The sequence below is a fragment of the Malurus melanocephalus genome, unplaced genomic scaffold, assembly GCF_030028575.1.
Source record: "Malurus melanocephalus ecotype Western Australia unplaced genomic scaffold, MMel_1.1 scaffold_233, whole genome shotgun sequence".
NCBI classification, from domain to species: domain Eukaryota; kingdom Metazoa; phylum Chordata; class Aves; order Passeriformes; family Maluridae; genus Malurus; species Malurus melanocephalus.
Genome location: NW_026623465.1, coordinates 283,167 through 300,780, shown reverse-complemented (window position 1 = coordinate 300,780; position 17,614 = coordinate 283,167). Strand labels below are relative to the sequence as shown.

Genomic DNA, 17,614 nt, shown 5'->3' with positions numbered 1-17,614 from the left:
CGCCGCGCACGGCGCCGTTGCGTGCTCGGGCTCCGCCTCGCGGCAGCCCGCGACACTGCAGCCCCGAGGGACACAACGGCCGGGGCCGGTAGTGGAGCCCCGGATCGGCAYAACTCGGCTATGTTCGTCAAGAGCTCGGCGACTCTCGCCAGAGCTCGGGTAGGGCTCGGGTTGAGCTCAAACCGACTCTACAGAGCTCGGCTCGGCTCGGCTCTACAGGGCTCGGCCTGGCTCGGTAGAGTTCGGTAAGGCTCGGCAAGACTCGGCAAGGCTCGGCTGCGCTCGGCAAAGCTCGGGTTCTTTTGGCGGGGTAGGGCTCGGCTCGGCCCGGCTCGGCGGGGCCTCAGCGGTTCCCGGGGCCGCCCCGGACCTTGCGCTCAATGAGGCGGTACCGGCGTTCTCTCGCCCGCCCCGCCGGTCTTTGGCCCCGGGGCGCGGCACCCCTAGCCCCGTGGTGCGGCGGGGAAGAGACGAGCGGCCGTCCGCCCGGTGTGCGAAGCAGCAGGTAAGGGCTGCAAGCCCAGCGCTGGAAGGGGAAGCTGAGGCGGGGCGGGCCCGTGAGCCCGCCTGGCACATCAGCGACCCCGCTGGTGCCACCACCGTGAGGATGATGCCAGTGTGACCCTTCATAGCTCTCCTGCCTTCCTGCCACCGCCGGGCCTCGACGGCGGCAGAAGRCTCATGAGCCCTCCCGTTCCCATCTCTCACCCCACTAACACCCCCTCGGCCCCCAGGCATGGCTGCCCCGCAGATCACCGAAAGCACTGTCTCGGTGCAAGGACAGACCCTCTTCTACCGCCAAGCTGAGCCAGCCCAGCCACCGAAGCTGACAGTGCTGCTGCTGCACGGCATCCGCTTCTCCTCTGAAACCTGGCTGCAAGTGGGGACACTCGCCACGCTGGCTGAGAATGGCTACCGAGCCGTGGCCATCGACCTGCCGGGTAAGGTGTGATGGTGAGCACAGCCCTGGAGCCAGGTGGGGCAGCTGCTGGGTTTGTGCCAGGATGGCAACCCCTGCATTCTGCTGTGCTGTGCTGGCTGCTCGTGGTCACTGAAGCAGTGTGGAGCCTGACACGGCTACTTCTGTCTCCCACGGTTCAGGGCTGGGGCGCTCAAAGGATGCCGTGGCCCCAGCACCCGTGGGCCAGCCAGCACCGGCGGCGTTCCTGAAGGCGGTGTCAGAGGCTCTGTGCCTGGGTCCAGCTGTGGTGATCAGCCCATCGYTCAGTGGCATGTACTCCCTGCCCTTCCTCTTAGAGCACAGCCAACTGTTCAAGGCCTATGTACCTGTGGCACCCATCTGCACTGACAAATTCACGGCGGAGCAGTATGCCCAGATCAAAGTACGGCCTGGAAGGGCACTGCGGGAAGTTGGGAAACTGGGAGGGGATGGCGAAGAAGGACCCTGGCACCAGGGTTGGGCAGGGGAAAGGCCAAACAARCCCAAAACCCTGTTACCACCAAAAAAGGGGTACTAGATGATGAAGAAATGTAAACGTGGGCTAGTGGAAGGGAAAGAGGGGACAGTTGGAGACACAGCTTCCATTTCCCTTTGTCATACTGGGTGGGAGAGAAGGGCAAGTGTTTTCCCTCCAGRGTGTCCCTGGCCAGGAGGAGTAAGTGCTTGGTGACACTTGCAGGCTCAAGGTACATTTACCYCTTACAGACCCCCACGTTGATTGTGTACGGGGACCAGGACGTGGAGCTGGGGGAGACCAGCCTGAACAACCTACGGCACCTCCCTGAGCACCAGGTGCTGGTGCTGCAGGGTGCAGGGCACGCCTGCTACCTGGACAAGCCAAATGAGTGGCACCGTGGACTCCTGGCCTTTCTGCAGCAGCTGAAATGAGCAGGATGGGACCACAGGGGAGGAGGATGTCACCAGTCCACCCACCCCTCTGCCTGCACATGCACTCTTGTGCCAACCCAGCTGTTCAGCTGTCACCCACACTGCACTGGCCCATGCAGCACTCATCTCTCTTGGGACCAAATAAAACCCTAAGCTTTCCTGCTACCTTCAWCCTGCTTCTTTTCTACCCTTCACACCTCCTTCCCCCATCCCCACCTCCATGGCTGCTGTCCCACACCGGTTTGGGGGATGACAGGGAAGATGCAGCCACTGAGGAATGGTACCTTTGGGGATTGTGGGTGGGTGAGAGGCAGCCTCACTGGAAGCCTCAGCCCACTCATCACTTCTGACAGGACCCCCATGAGCCTCAGAGGGTGCCCAGGGAGCCCTGAGGCTGTGTTCAGGGACAGGTAGGTCCCTCAAGGTAGTGACAGCCGTGTCCCCAGCCTGCCACCTGCCTCTTCATCCTCCTCTTCCTCCTCCCACCCCTCCTGGCAAGCACCCAAGTCCAGGGTAATCCACGGGCTTAAAAGGGAACTGCCAGACCCGGCTGGCTCCTGCCCACGGCRGCATCCGCCCAGCGCCCTGGGGAGGTGGGGGGCGATTTACCCAACCATGGCTGCCAGATGAGGGGGCGGGCAGGGAGACCTGACAGACAGACGGGGGGACAAGACCCCTGCCTGCCACCTGCCTCCTCTGCCTTTGGTGCTGCTGCACCGGGCACTCTGGGGCACAGATGGAACCAGCAGCAGGGTGCCTCCCCAGTGCCCCCCCTTCCCGAAGCTTGCCTGGGCTTTAGCTGCTTACGCCAGGAGGATTTAGTGGGGGAGGTAATGGAGGGGGGCACTTTTCTGTGGGTGCAGGATGCGCGTGTGGGGGGCACAAGGGTACAGGAGGTGGTGCTTGCCCTGGCAGTGCRGCACGAGCCCTGTCTGGAACATCCCTGACCCCTCAGATGGCTCAGTCCCCTGTTGCACTCCCGGCCCCCCCATACAGGGGTGCCTCCAGCCCCTCCAGGCACTCCCTCACAGCAGCAGCTCGGGGTGCCCAGCAGGCCTTGGGGTGCCAGCTGCCCCATCCCTGCCCGCTCCGGTGTCCTTGAGCCCTCGAGCCCTGCCAGCTGATCGGCTTCCAGGAAAAAAAACACGCAATTACAAAGAGGGGCGATGTGTGAGCCAAAGGGGGGGGGGAGCCGGGGGGGCCAGGAATGTCCCCAGCGGTGGCAGATGGCCTTACCCAGGGTGCATTGTTCCTTTTAGTGTCTCTTATCCGCTGTAATAGGATCCCGGAGGGAGGGATGTGGGAGAGGGGAAGAGCGAGGGGGGCCCCGGCGTGGACCGGGGTGGGGGCCGGGGCTGCCAGCTTGGCCCTGGCCTGTCAAGCGACTCATTGTTCCTGCCCCGGGTGTCACTGGGCGCCGCCGGGGACAATGTGGCACTGAGCGGGGCGGCCGGCGGTGGAGGGACGAGGCGCACGGAAAGGTACCCGCCAGGCCCCGCTCCCGCGGGGACCAGGGGGCTTGGGGCGGCCGGGAGGGCGAGCAGAGAGAGGTTTCCCCGGGGCCGGGGTGGGGGCTTCCTCCTGTCGTCCCCCCTCCCTTTGCCACCCGAAGGTGCCCCGAAGGACGGGCGGTGCCCAGCCTGTTGGCTGTCCCAATGCCAGCCGTGGCAGGTGGCCTGTGCCCATCACCGGGGCCTTGGGCGTCCCTGCCAGCCTGTCTCACCTGGGGGAGAGCACCCCCCTGCCCACAGGCCCCCCACGCGTTGTCTGTGGCACTGGGGGTACACTCGTGGCCCTGCTGCATTCCCCCCGCCCCTCCCCGCCACCCTCATCCTTCTTCCCCCGGCGGGRTCTTTTGTCCGTGGCGGATTCGCGCTGCCATTCATCCCCAGGGGGACTGGGGACCCTGGCCGGCTGCGCGTCCCTGCCGGCCCCACATACAGGTCCGGATGCCGTGGGCAGGGTGCATCCCTCCCCCTCCGCCCCACTTCAGGCTCCCCTGCATCAGGAAGGGGATTATTCCCCTTCTTCACTCTCTCCACCTTTCTCCAGCCCGCGGTAACAGGAGGGTGGAGATGGAGTGTTCAAAGCACCCCGGGGGTGCGAGCTGTAGCATTTAGGGGGTGCCGCCCCCCCTCCCCCCCGTTACCCTGATGCAGGAGATGTGCTGTAGCGGTGACGAGTCCTGCCAGCACCTAAAATAGCCGCCCCCCCCCCCCCGCCATGCCCGCAGACACGGCCCCAGCCCCAACACGGGTGCTTTGTTTCAAAGCTGCTTGGCATCGCCCAGCTTGCCGGGAGCCAGCGGTGCCGCAGCCGCCCACCCGGGCCTGGACACACAGTAATTGTCCTCTTCCCAGGGGCACTGGCCGCCCCCGGCCACCGGGGCACGGGGTTCTGGGCGGGGCTGGGGTGCTCTGGGGGGSACAGGGTGCAGCGGCAGCAGGCAGTGTGCATCATGCTTGGTTTGGTTCGGGTGGTGCCCATCGGGGAGCTGGTCTCAGTTTCCCCTGGGGCTTTGCACATAGGCAGTGGGAAGAGAGGAGGAGAAAGAAGGTGACTTGCATAGCCTGTGAGACCACCCAGGTCACCTCTGCTCTCCCCACTCCAGCAAGCACCTGCAAACAGAGCCCTATCCCACAGCYACACCTTTCTTCTTCCCCCTGTACCCATGCAGTTCCTGGCTTTGTGCGGGACAGACTGAAGGCAGCTCAGGCAGATGCACAGCACAGCAGTGGGTCCCTTTTGGGGTGCAGGGTGCCCATGGGGTGCCATGGGGTCACGTCAGCCTGCATGCCAGACGTGCCTGCATGCACATTGCTGCCCCACCTCAGTTTCCCCATTTCCCTGCCATAGGATTTTCAAGCTGCAGATCTGGGGGTGGGGGGTTTAGCTGGGGCATCTCTCCTTTCTGAGGACCACCATGTCTCACAGGCTCATCTCGCCCTCCCGCCATGGCATCGCCGGACGGAGCCAGTGGTGTGGGTGGCAGTCCCGAGGAGACGGAGCTCAGCATCACMCTGACCCTCCGCATGCTCATGCATGGCAAGGTAATGGCAGGGGACTCAATGCCACTGGGGGTCAACGATGCCTGGGCTGAGGGGCCATGATGGAGCTCCAGCTTCTCACCATGCCCTGTTTYCTTCCCCTGCTCCCTGTTTCCCCTGGGAATAGCATTCCCAGAAGGATTTCTTTCCCCATCCTAAGCCAGTGAGGGGCACATTCCCATGCCCCAGTGTCACTWGTGAAGTCACCCAGTGTCCCTGGGGCAGGGTCTGCCCCTTGCCAGGCTGTGGGYAGAGGAGGGATGTGGCAGGCAGGGAGCTGCCTGCTGACAGTGCCACTCTTCTCTGCTTTTGCAGGAGATCGGCAGCATCATCGGCAAGGTAAGATTTGGGGTCCTGTGTGTTGCCAGCCCTTGGCTCGCCTGGACCTGACCACCCATCCCCTTCCTTTCGCTTCCCTGCAGAAAGGAGAGACTGTTAAGAGGATACGAGAGCAGGTAAGGGCATGCTGGGGGACTGCCAGGTCCTGCTGCCTGTCATGCAACCTGGTGGCTTCCACGTGCCTGGCCCGTTAAATCCCAGGTGGAACCTGGGAAAACAAAGCAGCACCCCAGGGAAGGCTTCTTGGGGCCTTCAAGGGTTGGGAGGGGGAAGGCTCAGACTTGAAGGCATCAATCTTCCCCTATGAGGCTATCCCTGGGGGAAGTCATGAAGCTCAGGKTTTGTGACATCCTTAACGAGGTGTGACGCTGTCCCCAGAGCAGCGCACGCATCACCATCTCGGAAGGGTCCTGCCCCGAGCGCATCACCACGATCACCGGCTCCACCGACGCTGTCTTCCGYGCTGTGTCCATGATCGCCTTCAAGCTGGAGGAGGTAGACAGCCTTCCTACAACCCCACCAAKCTGCCCGCACACCTGCGGGGTCCTGGGGGTCTGACACTGCATCCCACATCCCTTACAGGACCTGGGAGCAGGGGGCGATGGGGTGTCAGCACCGGTGACCCTGCGCCTTGTCATCCCGGCCAGCCAGTGCGGTTCCCTCATCGGCAAGGCGGGAGCCAAGATCCGGGAGATCCGGGAGGTGAGGCTGAGGGTAGCCTGGATGTGGGATCCTTTTGTCTCCCAGGGGCACAGAGCCCTGAGTGTTGGGGCTGCCACAGTCGTGCAGGGACTGTGGGAGGTGATCCAGGAGGGAGAGCATCACCCTGCAGGTCCTGCAATTGTCTCTGGGGGCTCAGAAGGGGAACAGGGGATGTGTGAGGTGCTGAGCCCTGGCAGGGAGAGGCTGGGGGACACCATCATCTCCCTTTGCTTCCTGCAGAGCACAGGGGCACAGGTGCAGGTAGCTGGTGACTTGCTGCCCAACTCCACTGAACGGGCTGTCACCRTCTCGGGGGTGCCAGACACCATCATCCAGTGCGTGAGGCAGATCTGCGCTGTCATTCTGGAGGTACCTGCCAAGGCCCATGCCCAGCCCAGGGGGCATCTGCTACCCACTCCCCTTCCCCAAGGCTTCCCATGCCCACCTGGACCCAAACACCAGGGTCCCCCTGTGTGGAAACCCATAGGAGCACCCTGCCTCAGTRGTGCTGGGGGCTATGCCCAGCTTGCTGTGGGTGTGAAGGGGCAGAGGGTCCATAGGGCTACAGGGGCATTCAGCTTCATCTCTCATCTCCCCCACCTCCTTCCTTCTGTCTCCAGTCGCCTCCGAAGGGGGCCACCATACCCTACCACCCTGGTCTCTCCCTGGGCACCATCCTGCTCTCTGCCAATCAGGTAAGAGGCCACAGCATCTCCAAGGGCATGAGGTGGCCGGGGGGCAGCCAGCAAGGGGCGACTCTGGTGGGCTCAGGGTAGTCTTTCTGCCTCAGGGGAGCGTGACCTGAGACAATGGTCCCCATCTGGCTCCCCATGGATGCCCTTTTTCTCTCCCCAGGGCTACTCCATGCAGGGCCAGTACAGTGGGGTCTCTCCTGCAGAGGTGAGTCTGTCCCTGTGGCAGCCAATCCCTCCTGCAGGCACTGGGTCTGTGCCCACCTGGATGGGTGATGCTGGGAGTGCCTGCCTTGGGAGGCACTAGGGCACAAGGGACCCTCTGCCTTCACCCCTAACACCACCTTCCTCCTCCTCACACTGCCGGGCAGGTGACGAAGCTGCAGCAGCTGTCGGGCCACACGCTTCCCTTTGCACCCCTGGGCCATGCACCCGCCATGATGCCAGGTGAGCATCTCCCATGCACYCCCAAGGGGTGTGGGTGCCCCTCCTGATCCATGCTGACACCTGGCCCTATGAAGGGGTTTCCATCCTCTGCACCCATCCCAGTCCCTCCAGCATRTTTACTTGCCCCACTCAGCACAAACCTGTCATTGTTTTCCTGGGGTCCCTGCACCCTCTAGTGCTCCCCAATCCCACAGTGGGAGAGCACCAGCACCAAATTACAACTCGTGCCTATGTCCCATCCTCCTTGCCTCTCCCCAGGGATCCTCCAGGTTTGTCCCCAGGGCTGCTGACCAGCTCAGTATGGGGCTGGGGTAGGGGCACAGAGCTACTGCAGATCCCCATGGCTGACATCTCTGTCTCTCCCTTCAGGCCTGGATGCCAGCTCCCAGAGCAGCTCCCAGGAGTTCCTGGTGCCCAATGACGTATGTATTGGTCTGGGAATGATGACAGGGACCACCATTTGTCCCCACCCTTGTGTYCCATCCCAGAGGCACTTTGCAGAGGCCGGAACCTACTGTCCCACACAGAGRAGGCTCTGCCAGAGCTTTGGAACAGGGGGGTGTAGCTGGGACAGAAGAGGGAAACTGAAATACAGAATGGGGGGAAAGGGTTTGGGCAATGCCAAGGGAAGGCCTTGGCATGTGGTAGCCCAGCAATGCCAGCAAGAGGGACTTGAGTGAGCCCAACAAGCAGTGTCTGCACAAGGGAAGCAGGGCYCTGCCCTCCCAGTGCCTTCCACAGTTTCACCAACCCTCCAAGGTATACAGGTCTGGGTGAGCCCCTGGGAGCTCCCTGCTTGGCGAGACTGCTTTGGCTGCTCCCTGCTCACCCCATCCCTGTCCCTTCAGCTCATCGGCTGCATCATTGGCCGGCACGGCAGCAAGATCAGCGAGATCAGGCAGATGTCAGGYGCCCACATCAAGATTGGCAACCAGACCGAGGGCTCCAGTGAGCGGCATGTGACCATCACAGGGACCCCTGTCAGCATCACCCTGGCTCAGTACCTCATCACAGCCTGGTAGGTGTCAGCTGGGCAGGGCACATGCTGGGTGCTAGTGAGGGGTGGCATTTATCCAGTACCCCAAAGCAGCTTTTGGAGGATACCCCAACGAGWCCAATTTGAGGAAGGATGAACTGGGTGGTGCTTTGAGATCCTGAGGCAGTAGGTGCAGGACCCGAGACCCACCAGATTTCAGCCCTGTTTTTTTTAATCCTGCTCAGTGAGATACCCAGGATGTGCCATGGAGACATGTGCCAGAAGGGATGGGGTGAACAGTTCTGGCGCCCTAAGGYTGCGGTGGGAGACCCACTCTGTCACCATGGTACTCACCATCAGCCTTCTTTCTYGTTTTCCCAGCTTAGAGACGGCTAAATCTACCTCCCAGGTGCCACCAGGCCCTGGCTCYGTGGACCTCGGCATGGGCTTCTCCCAGCCCCTCGCCCCAGGCTCCGGGGCGGCACTTCCCGCTGTCACCCCAGCCCCCCCTGCCCTGCTGGGCACCCCCTACGCCATCTCCCTCTCCAACTTCATCGGTCTGAAGCCGGTGTCCTTCCTGGCRCTGTCCCCATCCTCCGTGGCAGGTCCCAATGGCGGCACCACCACCTACACGACCAAGATCTCGGCAGCCAACGGCACCAAGAAAGCCGACCGGCAGAAGTTCTCGCCCTACTGAACCCCACTGGTGYGTGGGCCGGGGATCCAGGGTGCGGCTCAGTAGCAGGGACACCTTCCTGCCTCCCATCCTGGCCTCGACCCCTGCCAGGTGCCCCATGTCCCCCACCCCTGGGAAGGGAAGGGTCTTCCAAGTGGTGATGACCGCTGCAGGAAGGAGCTGTTTYGTTGCCTGCTGCCCATCCTAGCAGCGCTGTGCCCCCCTTCCTGATTTTCTGCACAGAGACCATGTGTCCTGGTATTGGGTGGGGGGCTGTCCCTGCTGGCCTAGGGTCCCTTCTCCCAGTGCCCTGTGCTGGTGTCGGACCCCTGCCTCCTGCTCCTCACCCTGCCTGCCCTGCCATCCTGCTCATGCCCACACTCCATCCGGCACCCAAAAGCCAGGTCCCACTGGATGAGGACTGCCTGGCCTCTCCAGGAGTCCCCCTGCCACTGGCTCTAGCTGGGGGGCCCTTCCTGGGGCCACCCTGGGGCAATCGTGTCCCAGCAACCCCATCCAAGAGCCAGTCCCTGCTGGCTTGGAAATGCTGTATATATATGAGTCTATATTTTTTCCTCCTTTGTAACTTATCAATGGTTTAATAAAAAGATAAAATTTACAAGGAAATACCAATAATAATAATATCCCACACCCTGGGTGGAGACTTCCATGAGAGCAGGAGTGACCCCAGCTCCTGGGTACTTGGGTGGTGGCTGGAAGGGCATCCCTGTGTCCAGAGGGGGATGCTGGCCTTCAGCCCCATCTCTCTGTGTCTTCTGGGAACYCCCTCCCTGCCATGGGGCAGTTAGAGAGGCCAAAATGCAGTTTTAGAGAGGCCTGCATTACTWCTGAAGTAGGGCCACCTCCAACCCACAATGCCAACACCATTCCTGGCCCTTGGTGGGTTGGCTGAGGGTAATGTACATGTGCAGCATTCCCCAAACGGGTCCAATCCTCTTTCTAGCACTGGGGACCCYGTGTGAGGGTCCCCAAACCTTTCAAAAGCAATGAGACTGAAGGGGAACAGCAGCTCCTGATCCCCTCTGACTGCTGCTGCCCTGGGGCACCCCACACAGCCACCCCCCCCAACCCTGTGTCACCATGTCCACCCCAGTGTTCCCTTGGCCAGCAGCCCAGTTTGGCCGGCACGTGGCACTGCTGGCCGGGCTTCAGCTGGGCAGCTGTGTCCATAAACAGCCCGGCATGGACCCCTGGACAGTCAGGTCCCCCCCTGACAGGGGGGCAGTCACTCTCAGCTGAGGGGGACAGAGGGCACAGCCAGGCACGGCCACAGGCATTGCATGCTGCCATGCCAGCAGGACAAACAGTGACACAGCCAGAGCCAGCCCCGCGGGTGTGTCCTCCTGATCAGCACCACAGGAAGCAGGAGCTCCTCCACAGAGATGTTAGTTTAGGGTTAAACAGCCAAGGATGGAGGTCTCCATGACTGCAGGGTGCTYGGGGCCCTGGTGTTACTGGTGTTAGTGGCATTAGCTGGAACATTGCTCCAGGGACATCTGCTCTTCCCTGCTGGCCAGGAGTGCTCCCAGCAGGGCAGTGGAGATGGACATGTCCATCCCCTGCCACTATGCAGGAGCCCCTTGGTATCCCGTGTCTTGAGGAGAGCCTATCCGTGGAACTGGGCTGTGCTGGCGGAGCCAGAGACAATTCCAGCCAGCAGGAGAGAGATGTGACTTCCCCAGATCTGCTCCCTTCTCCTGGCAGAGAAACCACCTTCCACCATAAGCTCAGAGAGAGGCAAAACCTGAACAAGGACTCCTCCAAATCCACGAGATTGGTGCAAGCAGGTCTGATGGATCCCTGGCAGGTCTCCCGCCCAGCACAGTGGGACAGAGCTGCCTTCTCAGCTGCTCTCTTSAGGAGCTTGCCCTGGGACAGGGAAGCCCGTTGTGGTCTGGTCCAGCCTATTCCTGGGACTGGGGCTGATGCAGCTGGTGTGGGTCTCCAGTGTGCAAGTTGCTCTCTGGAGGAACTGCAAGAAGTTTTCCTGAACAGAAGCCTCTGAGATGGAAAGGCAGAGCTCCTGAACCAGTGGACGGTTAATGCAGCTGCGCCGGAGCCGGGCCAGCTCCTCACGGATTTGGCGGTTCAGCAGCCCRTAGAAGAAAGGATTGATGGCAAAGGAGGAGTAGGCAATCCAGGTGACCACCATCTCCCCGTGGCCACCACCCACAATGCCAACAGGGACAGAGGAGTGCAAGTGGAAAGCAAAGAAAGGCAGCCAGCAGCACAAGAACTGTCCCACAATGAGGACCAAGGTGAGGATGGCCTTGTTGCTTCCCAGAAGACGATCTGGGATCAGCCTGGGCAGCATCAGGATCCTGGCAGTGAGGATGGTCAGTTGGCTGGCAATGGAGTCACATCGCTGTCTGGGTACAACTGCCTGTGCTGGCACAGGCGCCTGCTGCAGGGATGCAGTCCTGGCYACGCGGTAGATGCTGGAGTAGACAGCAAAGATGATGATGGTGGGCAGAATAAAGCAGGTGATGCTGAAGAGGATCACAAAAACCTTCTTGTGGGCTCCAGGGCTCCAGTAGACTGTGCAGCGGCTGGCGCTGGTGGCCCCATTGCCGTGAGGCCACTCCACCAGTGCCAATACAGTGATGAGAACGGACTTGACCCAAATGAAAATCACTCCAGCCACCGCCAGCCTGATGGTCATCTTGACCTCATACCTCAAGGGGTGGACAATGTAGTAGTACCGTTCCACACTGATGATAGAAATGGTGAGAATGGAGGCACTGATAAAGCAGATATTCAGGAATATCACGGCCTTGCACTCAGCAATGCTGTAGATCACCCTGTTGAAGCAGGAAGAGCTGGAGATGATCCCCAGAGGCATGAGGAAAATGGCTGAGAGGAGATTGACCACACAGAGGTGGCAGACAAAGATGAACTTCCTGAAAAGGGGCGTTTTGAGGATGATGACCATCACCACGATGTTGGCCACCAGAGCGGTGAGGGTGAGCAGGATCATGCAGAAGAGGCCCAGCACCTCCTGGGCGACGGAGTGCTTGGGGACAGAGAGCAGCTCTAGGCTGTCCGTGGTGTTTGACCCCGTCCGGCTCGCCATCCCCCTCCAGGGCTAAGCCAGCAGCTCCAGAGCCTGGACAGCAAGGGCTCTTCTTCTGTGTCCCACAGAGGGTAACCCCACTACAACCATGGCCGCTACCTCCTCCTTGCCTGTTGGGATGGGGAGCAGGGTGTGAAAGGAAAGAAYCTCAATGAAGAAGTGCCACAGAGAAACACAGAGACAACCAGCACACTGGCGAGGTGCTGCAGGAGGAAGAAGTAGCCAGCGAAGTGACAGCACCCTGGCTGTTCCCAACCTGTCCAGGGACAGCATTGCTGGGACCCGTGGGCACCCACKCCAGGCTGATATCCCAGCCCCCCTCCAATGGCACCAGTACGTCCCGAGGAGGGACAGCACAACTTGCCCGTCCCARCCCTCTTGCTCTGGCCACAGGGGACCCCGGGTGGGTGGGATTCWGCGCACCTTTGCTCCTGGGGAGATGGGTGATGCTCCTCTCCTCGCCAGGGTCCCTCTCGCCGGTGTTGCTGCCGCAGCAGAACCGGGGCTGCCGGCCCTGTGTGAGGCCACGCTCCCCCGTCCCCGCTCCCGTCACCCGCTCGTCATCCTGTTTGCCTGCAGCCCGCCAGCTGCGGATGGCACCAGCTGACACTCCCGGCGCTGCCTGCACTGCCTGCACCCGTGGCAGTCCCACGGGGACAGCTGCTGGGTCCTAGCAGCCGGCGGGGGCTCAGAGAAGGGGGACACCACTGCACCAGTCCTGGTTCTTCCACAGGAACAGCTCAGCCCTCAGGTGCCTGGGGCTCAAGGGACAGAGCTGCAGGTCTGCAGCAAATSATTCCACTGATGCATGGATACTCACGGGGTAACACAGCTGGGAGCTGCCCGTCCCTGACAGCCTGAGCACCCAGACGTGCTCAAGGGGCACACAGAGAGGGGCTTGGCATGGGTGCCAGGCTGGGGCAGGGCAGCAGGTACGGCACAAGGCGTGGCACTAGAGGCAGGGCAGGCACTCACACTCAGGATGGATGGAGGAATTCCTCCATGCCCAGGCAGGGCAGCAGATCTTTCTCATCCTCTGGCTCTGATACCGCGGGGTGGGCATGAGCCRTGTGCCTTGCTAAGGTGACAAGAGCAGCTTGCTCTCAAAGACACCAGCTTTCACCTCAAGGCTGCAGCCCCTCCAGAGCCACCCTTCAGGGACCCACCATCACCCTTCCCTGCTGGCCAGGAAAGCAAGAGCACCGCTCGGCACACAGCACGGTGCTTTAATTCACAACCAAAGCAAGCTCAGTCGCCACGCCAGCCTGTCCCTCGCCAAGTGGGGTGGCCGGAGTGTTGAGATTACTGTGCTCTGGGCTGATGGGTGTCACCAGGGCTGTGGTGCTCCCAGGCACCCTCAGAAGTGAAGCTGGACAAGGTAGCGGATCCGGCACTGGCTTTCCTGGTAGATGAGGTACTCGCTCTGGCTGAAGGAGGAGTCCTTGTAGGCGGGCATGGGGATGGGCTTGCCCTGGCACACCAGCACCTTCTTGCCATCCAGCAGCACCTCCTCATCCTGCGCAGGATCTGGGCCACAAGAGACCCCCCACCACATCAAACTTGAGATCTGGCCTCTCTCCCCCCTGCCCCGTGCCCACCAAGGCCCCCACACCTCTCCTGCCCCAGGCTCACCTGGCTCTGTCCGGCCACAGGCCACGACRCTGTCATAGCCAGCAGGCGGCTGACACAGCGTGGGATCATTGCAGGTGATGTGGTAGGGCTTGCCCAGGGCCACCTCCGTCAGGAACATGATGCCAACCTTCTTAGATGTACAGCGCACTGCCATGGGAAAAGAGATGGGGATGACAGCACCATCCCTGGTGTTCCTATCTGGTTGTACCCAAGCCACGCTGGGACACAGGGACCAGTTGCCATGGCAGGGAAGGGGCTTGGCGTGCCCACAGCAGCCTGGCAGGGGTATGCAAAGGTGGCCAGGCTCACACAGACCCTGCGGGCATCACAAGCAGCCCTGCCCTTCCCAAGACTCTCACCGTAGCAGGCTGATTTGCTGTTCTCGGAGGCGAAGTAGATGCCCTTGCCCACGCGCCCRCCCGAGTGGGGCATGATGCGCAGCCCACTCTTGAGGATGGCCGCCACCACCGCCACGTTGGTGCCGTGCCAAAGCAGGCGCCGGTGCTCCAGGAGGTCATGGGCCTTGAAACGCTCATCCTGGAGAGATGCAGAGCTGAGGGCTGTCCACAGAGGGACACATGGATGCCCAAGGGCAGAGGATTGCCACCCACCTCCTCAGTCCAGCCCCRGTGCCTGGCTGAAGGGCAGGGGACCAGGTGGCTGTTTGGCCCTGGCTAGCTGGGCTGGATCCCYTCCTGGATGGAGAAGCCCTAACACAATCCTGGGGTGCAGGGCTTCCCCRCTATGACATGGGGAAAATCACCTCCTCCTCACCTCACCGTCTCGGGCCACCTGCCAGATGTTGAGGATGCGGAGTTTCTGCCCGGTCTGCGTCACATAGGTTTGGATCAGCTGATGGGGGAAGACCAGAAAGCTGCGTCACTCCAGGCAGCCATCCCAGCAAAGCCCACAGTCCCCCTGGGACAGGAGGAACCTTTGGGGTGCCTGCAGGCCTGACATAATTGCTTCCCACAATGGGACACTGAGGCWCAAGCAGCACCTGGTATTCCCGGGAAGCTGGGTCCAGCAGGGAGAGCTGGCAGCAGAGCAGAGCATAATCCTGATCCAGCGGATGGATGACTTCTTTCTCCTCCTCCTCCTTCACTTTCTGCGCCTGCAGGCTCTGTGCCACCTCAATGTCGGCCAGCACCTGGCAGGGACAGAGCAGGGACACTCTCATCACCAGRTTTGGGCACTGTGCCAGGGGACCAGGGTAAGCCCAGCCTCCTGCCAGCAGCTCCTGCCCCACCGGCAAGGGATGCCACCCACTACGTGCCCTGGCATCTCACCAACAGCATGTCCTTCTTGGCACGCAGCAGRTCAGGGGAGTTGATGGGAGGTGGCCGTGCCCGTCCAAAGTTGTGTGGGACGATGGTGTAGAAGCGTGAGGAGAGTTCYTCCAGGCGAGCGGCCTGGGGCGGCTGCTCCCTCAGCGCTGCCTCCAGCTCCTCCAGGGCCTCAAAGCCCCTGGCTATCTGCTGCTTGCTCAGCTTCCCCAGAGGCATCTTCTTCACATCTGCAGGGAGGACAGGGTGAACCCACCCGCCCTGCTTGCCCCACAGCCACTTCCACCATGKGCAAGTGTGGGCACCCAGAATGGGGTGTCTACCGTCCCATCAGGTGCCAAGATCAGGGGGAATGCTCTAAAATCCAACAGCACCTCTGCTCCATTAACCTCCCACCCTGCTATCCCCAGACAAAAGCCCATGCCATCCATCAACCCCCACGTCGTACCGATATTCATGGTCTGCATGGCATCACGGAACATGTCACTGCTGAAGATGAGGGACACCAGCTCCTGTGTGGCTTTGTCCAAGGTGCAGGGCAGCACCCGCTGTTTGCAGGCTTTGTCTCCATCCACGGCATCCACCTGCAGATGCCCCACATCAGCTGTGAGCCTGCGAGAGGCTGTGAGAGGCTGTGAGAGCATGGCACCAGGGCTGTCCGTCTCTGTGGGCAGCACAGCAATAGGCAGGTGCTGCTTCCACTTTTAATGGCCATCTGAAAGCCTGTAGGCCTCACCTGGTGTGTCCTCCCAGTCCATTTTAGCCCAATAGTCCCGAATACCTGCCTGCAGACTGTTTCAGCATGCACCCAGACACCTCTTAAAACCTACCCCATGCCACTGACCYTCTTGGATGTCCYGRTGTTCAATATGAGGATCACCCCACCATGGTGACACACTGGGTGCTGAGTACTCACCCTGAGGGCAACCTCCRCCTCCTGCCCGGCTCCTGGCTGCACCTCAATGAGCGTGTACTTCCCCGGATGGGCAACAAAGTTGTCCCTCGTTGCCCAGCTATTCTTGGTCTTCTCCCGAAACTTCTTCTCAAAGTCCTTCTTGGCAGCTTCCAGGGAGGAGCAGGGYGTGAGCTTGGACTGGCCGCCCTCTCCCTGACATGGACAGCCGTGGTCAGCATCTCCCCTGCAGCCCTGCTCCACCAGCCCCACGCCGGCAGGAGCAGGCAGGATTCAGGGGGGCTGTCATGGCAGGGCTGGGGGGCAGCAAGCAGGAACYGAGCCACCAGCTCAGGAAGACACCCCGGGACTTCTTGCTGGGCTGCAGTGACAGGTGCCACGTGCCCCAGCCAGGCGGGCCATGTTGTGTGGGGCAAGTCCTTGAAGCCCTCCCATTAAAGGGCTGTAGAAGGACACTCGGTTGCTTAGGACCAGGGAAAAGGATGGGGGACCTCCAGGTTCACCCTCAGCTTGTGGGGTTCTGAGGTGTGGGGGATGAGGGTGGACTCACCACTCGGCCCCAGCGGTTCCAGATGCTGTAGGCACCATCATGCTCCAGGAGCTGGATGATGTAGAACTTGTTGTTGTTGGCRCTGATGTTGGTCTGGTTCAGGGTGCAGTCATAGTCCTCATAGACCTGCAGCGAGTGACAGGGCCTGGGCTGGCACCTGCGCAGTTTGGGGAAGGACAAGGTGCAGAAATGTCCTACTGGGAACACAGGGGGGTCTGCAAGTAAATTTGGGGCAGACCCTGTGTCCACTGTGGGACTGCTGTGGGACTCCCCCAACCCTCCCATCCCTGTCCCTCCGGGTAGCTCAGCCCTGCTCTCACCCGAGCACACGGTGCCGTGCTCAGGGGGCACAGCCCATCAATGGTGGTGGGGGGCTTCTCCTTGGGAGCAGTTTTCAGGGCTGCCAAGGTGGAGCTYCAGGTGTCGTCCTCCTCTTCCTCTTTCACTTTCTTTTCCCTGCCGTCTGGCTGCTTCGAGGAGGATGCACGGCGCTTGGAAGCCATGGCTGAGCCCCCTCCTGCCGCGGGGTGAGCACAGCCTTAATCCCCCAGCAAAATCCTTGGAGACAGCAGAGGGAGAGGTGAGAGTTGCCGAGCTCCCTTCCGGGAATGTCCGGTGGGCTGTGCCTTGCTTTCCCGACGCCTTCAACCCACAGCAGGACTGGAGYTGGGGATGGGACCTCTGCCCACAAACTATCTCAGTCTTGTTCCTCTGCCCAGGGTGGGGGGCAGAGCCTCTCAGCACCCTCCAGCCCTTGAGGGACCCCCAAAAAAAAAAAAGTGACACAGAGCCGAGGGGGAGAGCAGGGGGGATGCAGGGGACTCAGCTCTCGCATAGCAACCTTGGGTCAGAAGAGCTGGAAGAGGATGAGGGTGTGCTGGAGAGCTGGGGGGAGCCAGGACAGCCCTGCCAGCCCCACCTCTCCTCACCAGGAACCCCCAACCCACACAAGTGTGTCCACAAGGCTCGCCCAGCTCTGTGCCCCCAGGGACATGCAGGAGAGGAAACCATGCAACGTCATCCCCCAGACATGGCAAAGCCATTCCCCCAACCCCTCCCAAGACCAGTGGAGTGCTTTGATTTGGGCATGGGGGGCTTGGATAGCCCCTGCCTCCTCTGCCCCCCACCAGTCCCAGCTGAAGAGGGGTCCTGGGGGCAGCAAGGGAACARAGGAGCGGGGAGCAGCCGTGCCCTACCTGCTTCTGCTGCCCGGGGCTGCGGGCCGAGAAGCCGCCGAGAGCCTTCGGACTGGGCAGGCAGCCTGCCCGGAGGAGAAACTTTTCCTGAGGCAGCGGCCAGGAATGACAGCGGAAACAGCTGTCACGCCTCCGGGTAGCGCATGCACCCTGTGACAGGCCAGCCTGTCTGTCTGTCAGCACTGCCTGGACTGACTGTGTGTCTGTCTGTCTGT

The 17,614-nt window shown here is 61.5% G+C and overlaps 4 protein-coding genes across 5 annotated transcripts; 2 read left to right on the top strand and 2 right to left on the bottom strand.

Annotated features, from left to right (window-relative positions):
• Positions 1-297: 297 nt before the first annotated feature.
• ABHD14B (abhydrolase domain containing 14B) lies at positions 298-2,014 on the top strand. The gene is made up of 4 exons (XM_057374775.1): positions 298-505; positions 735-941; positions 1,102-1,343; positions 1,667-2,014. Exons 2-4 carry the CDS (start codon positions 737-739, stop codon positions 1,847-1,849), a joined length of 630 nt encoding a protein of 209 aa, XP_057230758.1. The 5' UTR covers positions 298-505; positions 735-736; the 3' UTR covers positions 1,850-2,014.
• Positions 2,015-3,195: 1,181 nt separating this feature from the next.
• PCBP4 (poly(rC) binding protein 4) lies at positions 3,196-9,318 on the top strand. Its single transcript, XM_057374800.1, has 13 exons — positions 3,196-3,330; positions 4,784-4,899; positions 5,212-5,235; positions 5,319-5,351; positions 5,614-5,730; positions 5,818-5,937; positions 6,178-6,306; positions 6,558-6,632; positions 6,793-6,837; positions 7,001-7,076; positions 7,446-7,498; positions 7,925-8,094; positions 8,434-9,318. The coding sequence occupies exons 2-13, from the start codon at positions 4,804-4,806 to the stop codon at positions 8,747-8,749; spliced, it is 1,254 nt and encodes a 417-aa protein (XP_057230783.1). The 5' UTR covers positions 3,196-3,330; positions 4,784-4,803; the 3' UTR covers positions 8,750-9,318.
• Positions 9,319-9,330: 12 nt separating this feature from the next.
• On the bottom strand, positions 9,331-11,830 carry LOC130578597 (probable G-protein coupled receptor). The gene has a single exon (XM_057374801.1). It carries the CDS (start codon positions 11,820-11,822, stop codon positions 10,593-10,595), a length of 1,230 nt encoding a protein of 409 aa, XP_057230784.1. The 5' UTR covers positions 11,823-11,830; the 3' UTR covers positions 9,331-10,592.
• A 22-nt stretch (positions 11,831-11,852) lies between these two features.
• PARP3 (poly(ADP-ribose) polymerase family member 3) lies at positions 11,853-17,515 on the bottom strand. Of its 2 annotated transcripts, XR_008965903.1 has the most exons (12): positions 17,400-17,515; positions 16,524-16,761; positions 16,204-16,329; positions 15,657-15,848; positions 15,189-15,324; positions 14,744-14,970; positions 14,455-14,604; positions 14,229-14,306; positions 13,814-13,991; positions 13,455-13,601; positions 12,246-13,349; positions 11,853-11,932 (listed from the first exon to the last, which is right to left on the bottom strand). XR_008965903.1 is itself a non-coding variant. In XM_057374799.1 (11 exons), exons 2-11 carry the CDS (start codon positions 16,704-16,706, stop codon positions 13,180-13,182), a joined length of 1,587 nt encoding a protein of 528 aa, XP_057230782.1. In that variant the 5' UTR covers positions 16,707-16,720; positions 17,400-17,515; the 3' UTR covers positions 13,084-13,179. The 2 variants fall into 2 exon arrangements, 1 of the variants encoding a protein (XP_057230782.1); XM_057374799.1 differs by lacking the exon at positions 11,853-11,932 and having other exon boundaries at positions 13,084-13,349; positions 16,524-16,720.
• Between the last annotated feature and the right edge of the window lie 99 nt (positions 17,516-17,614).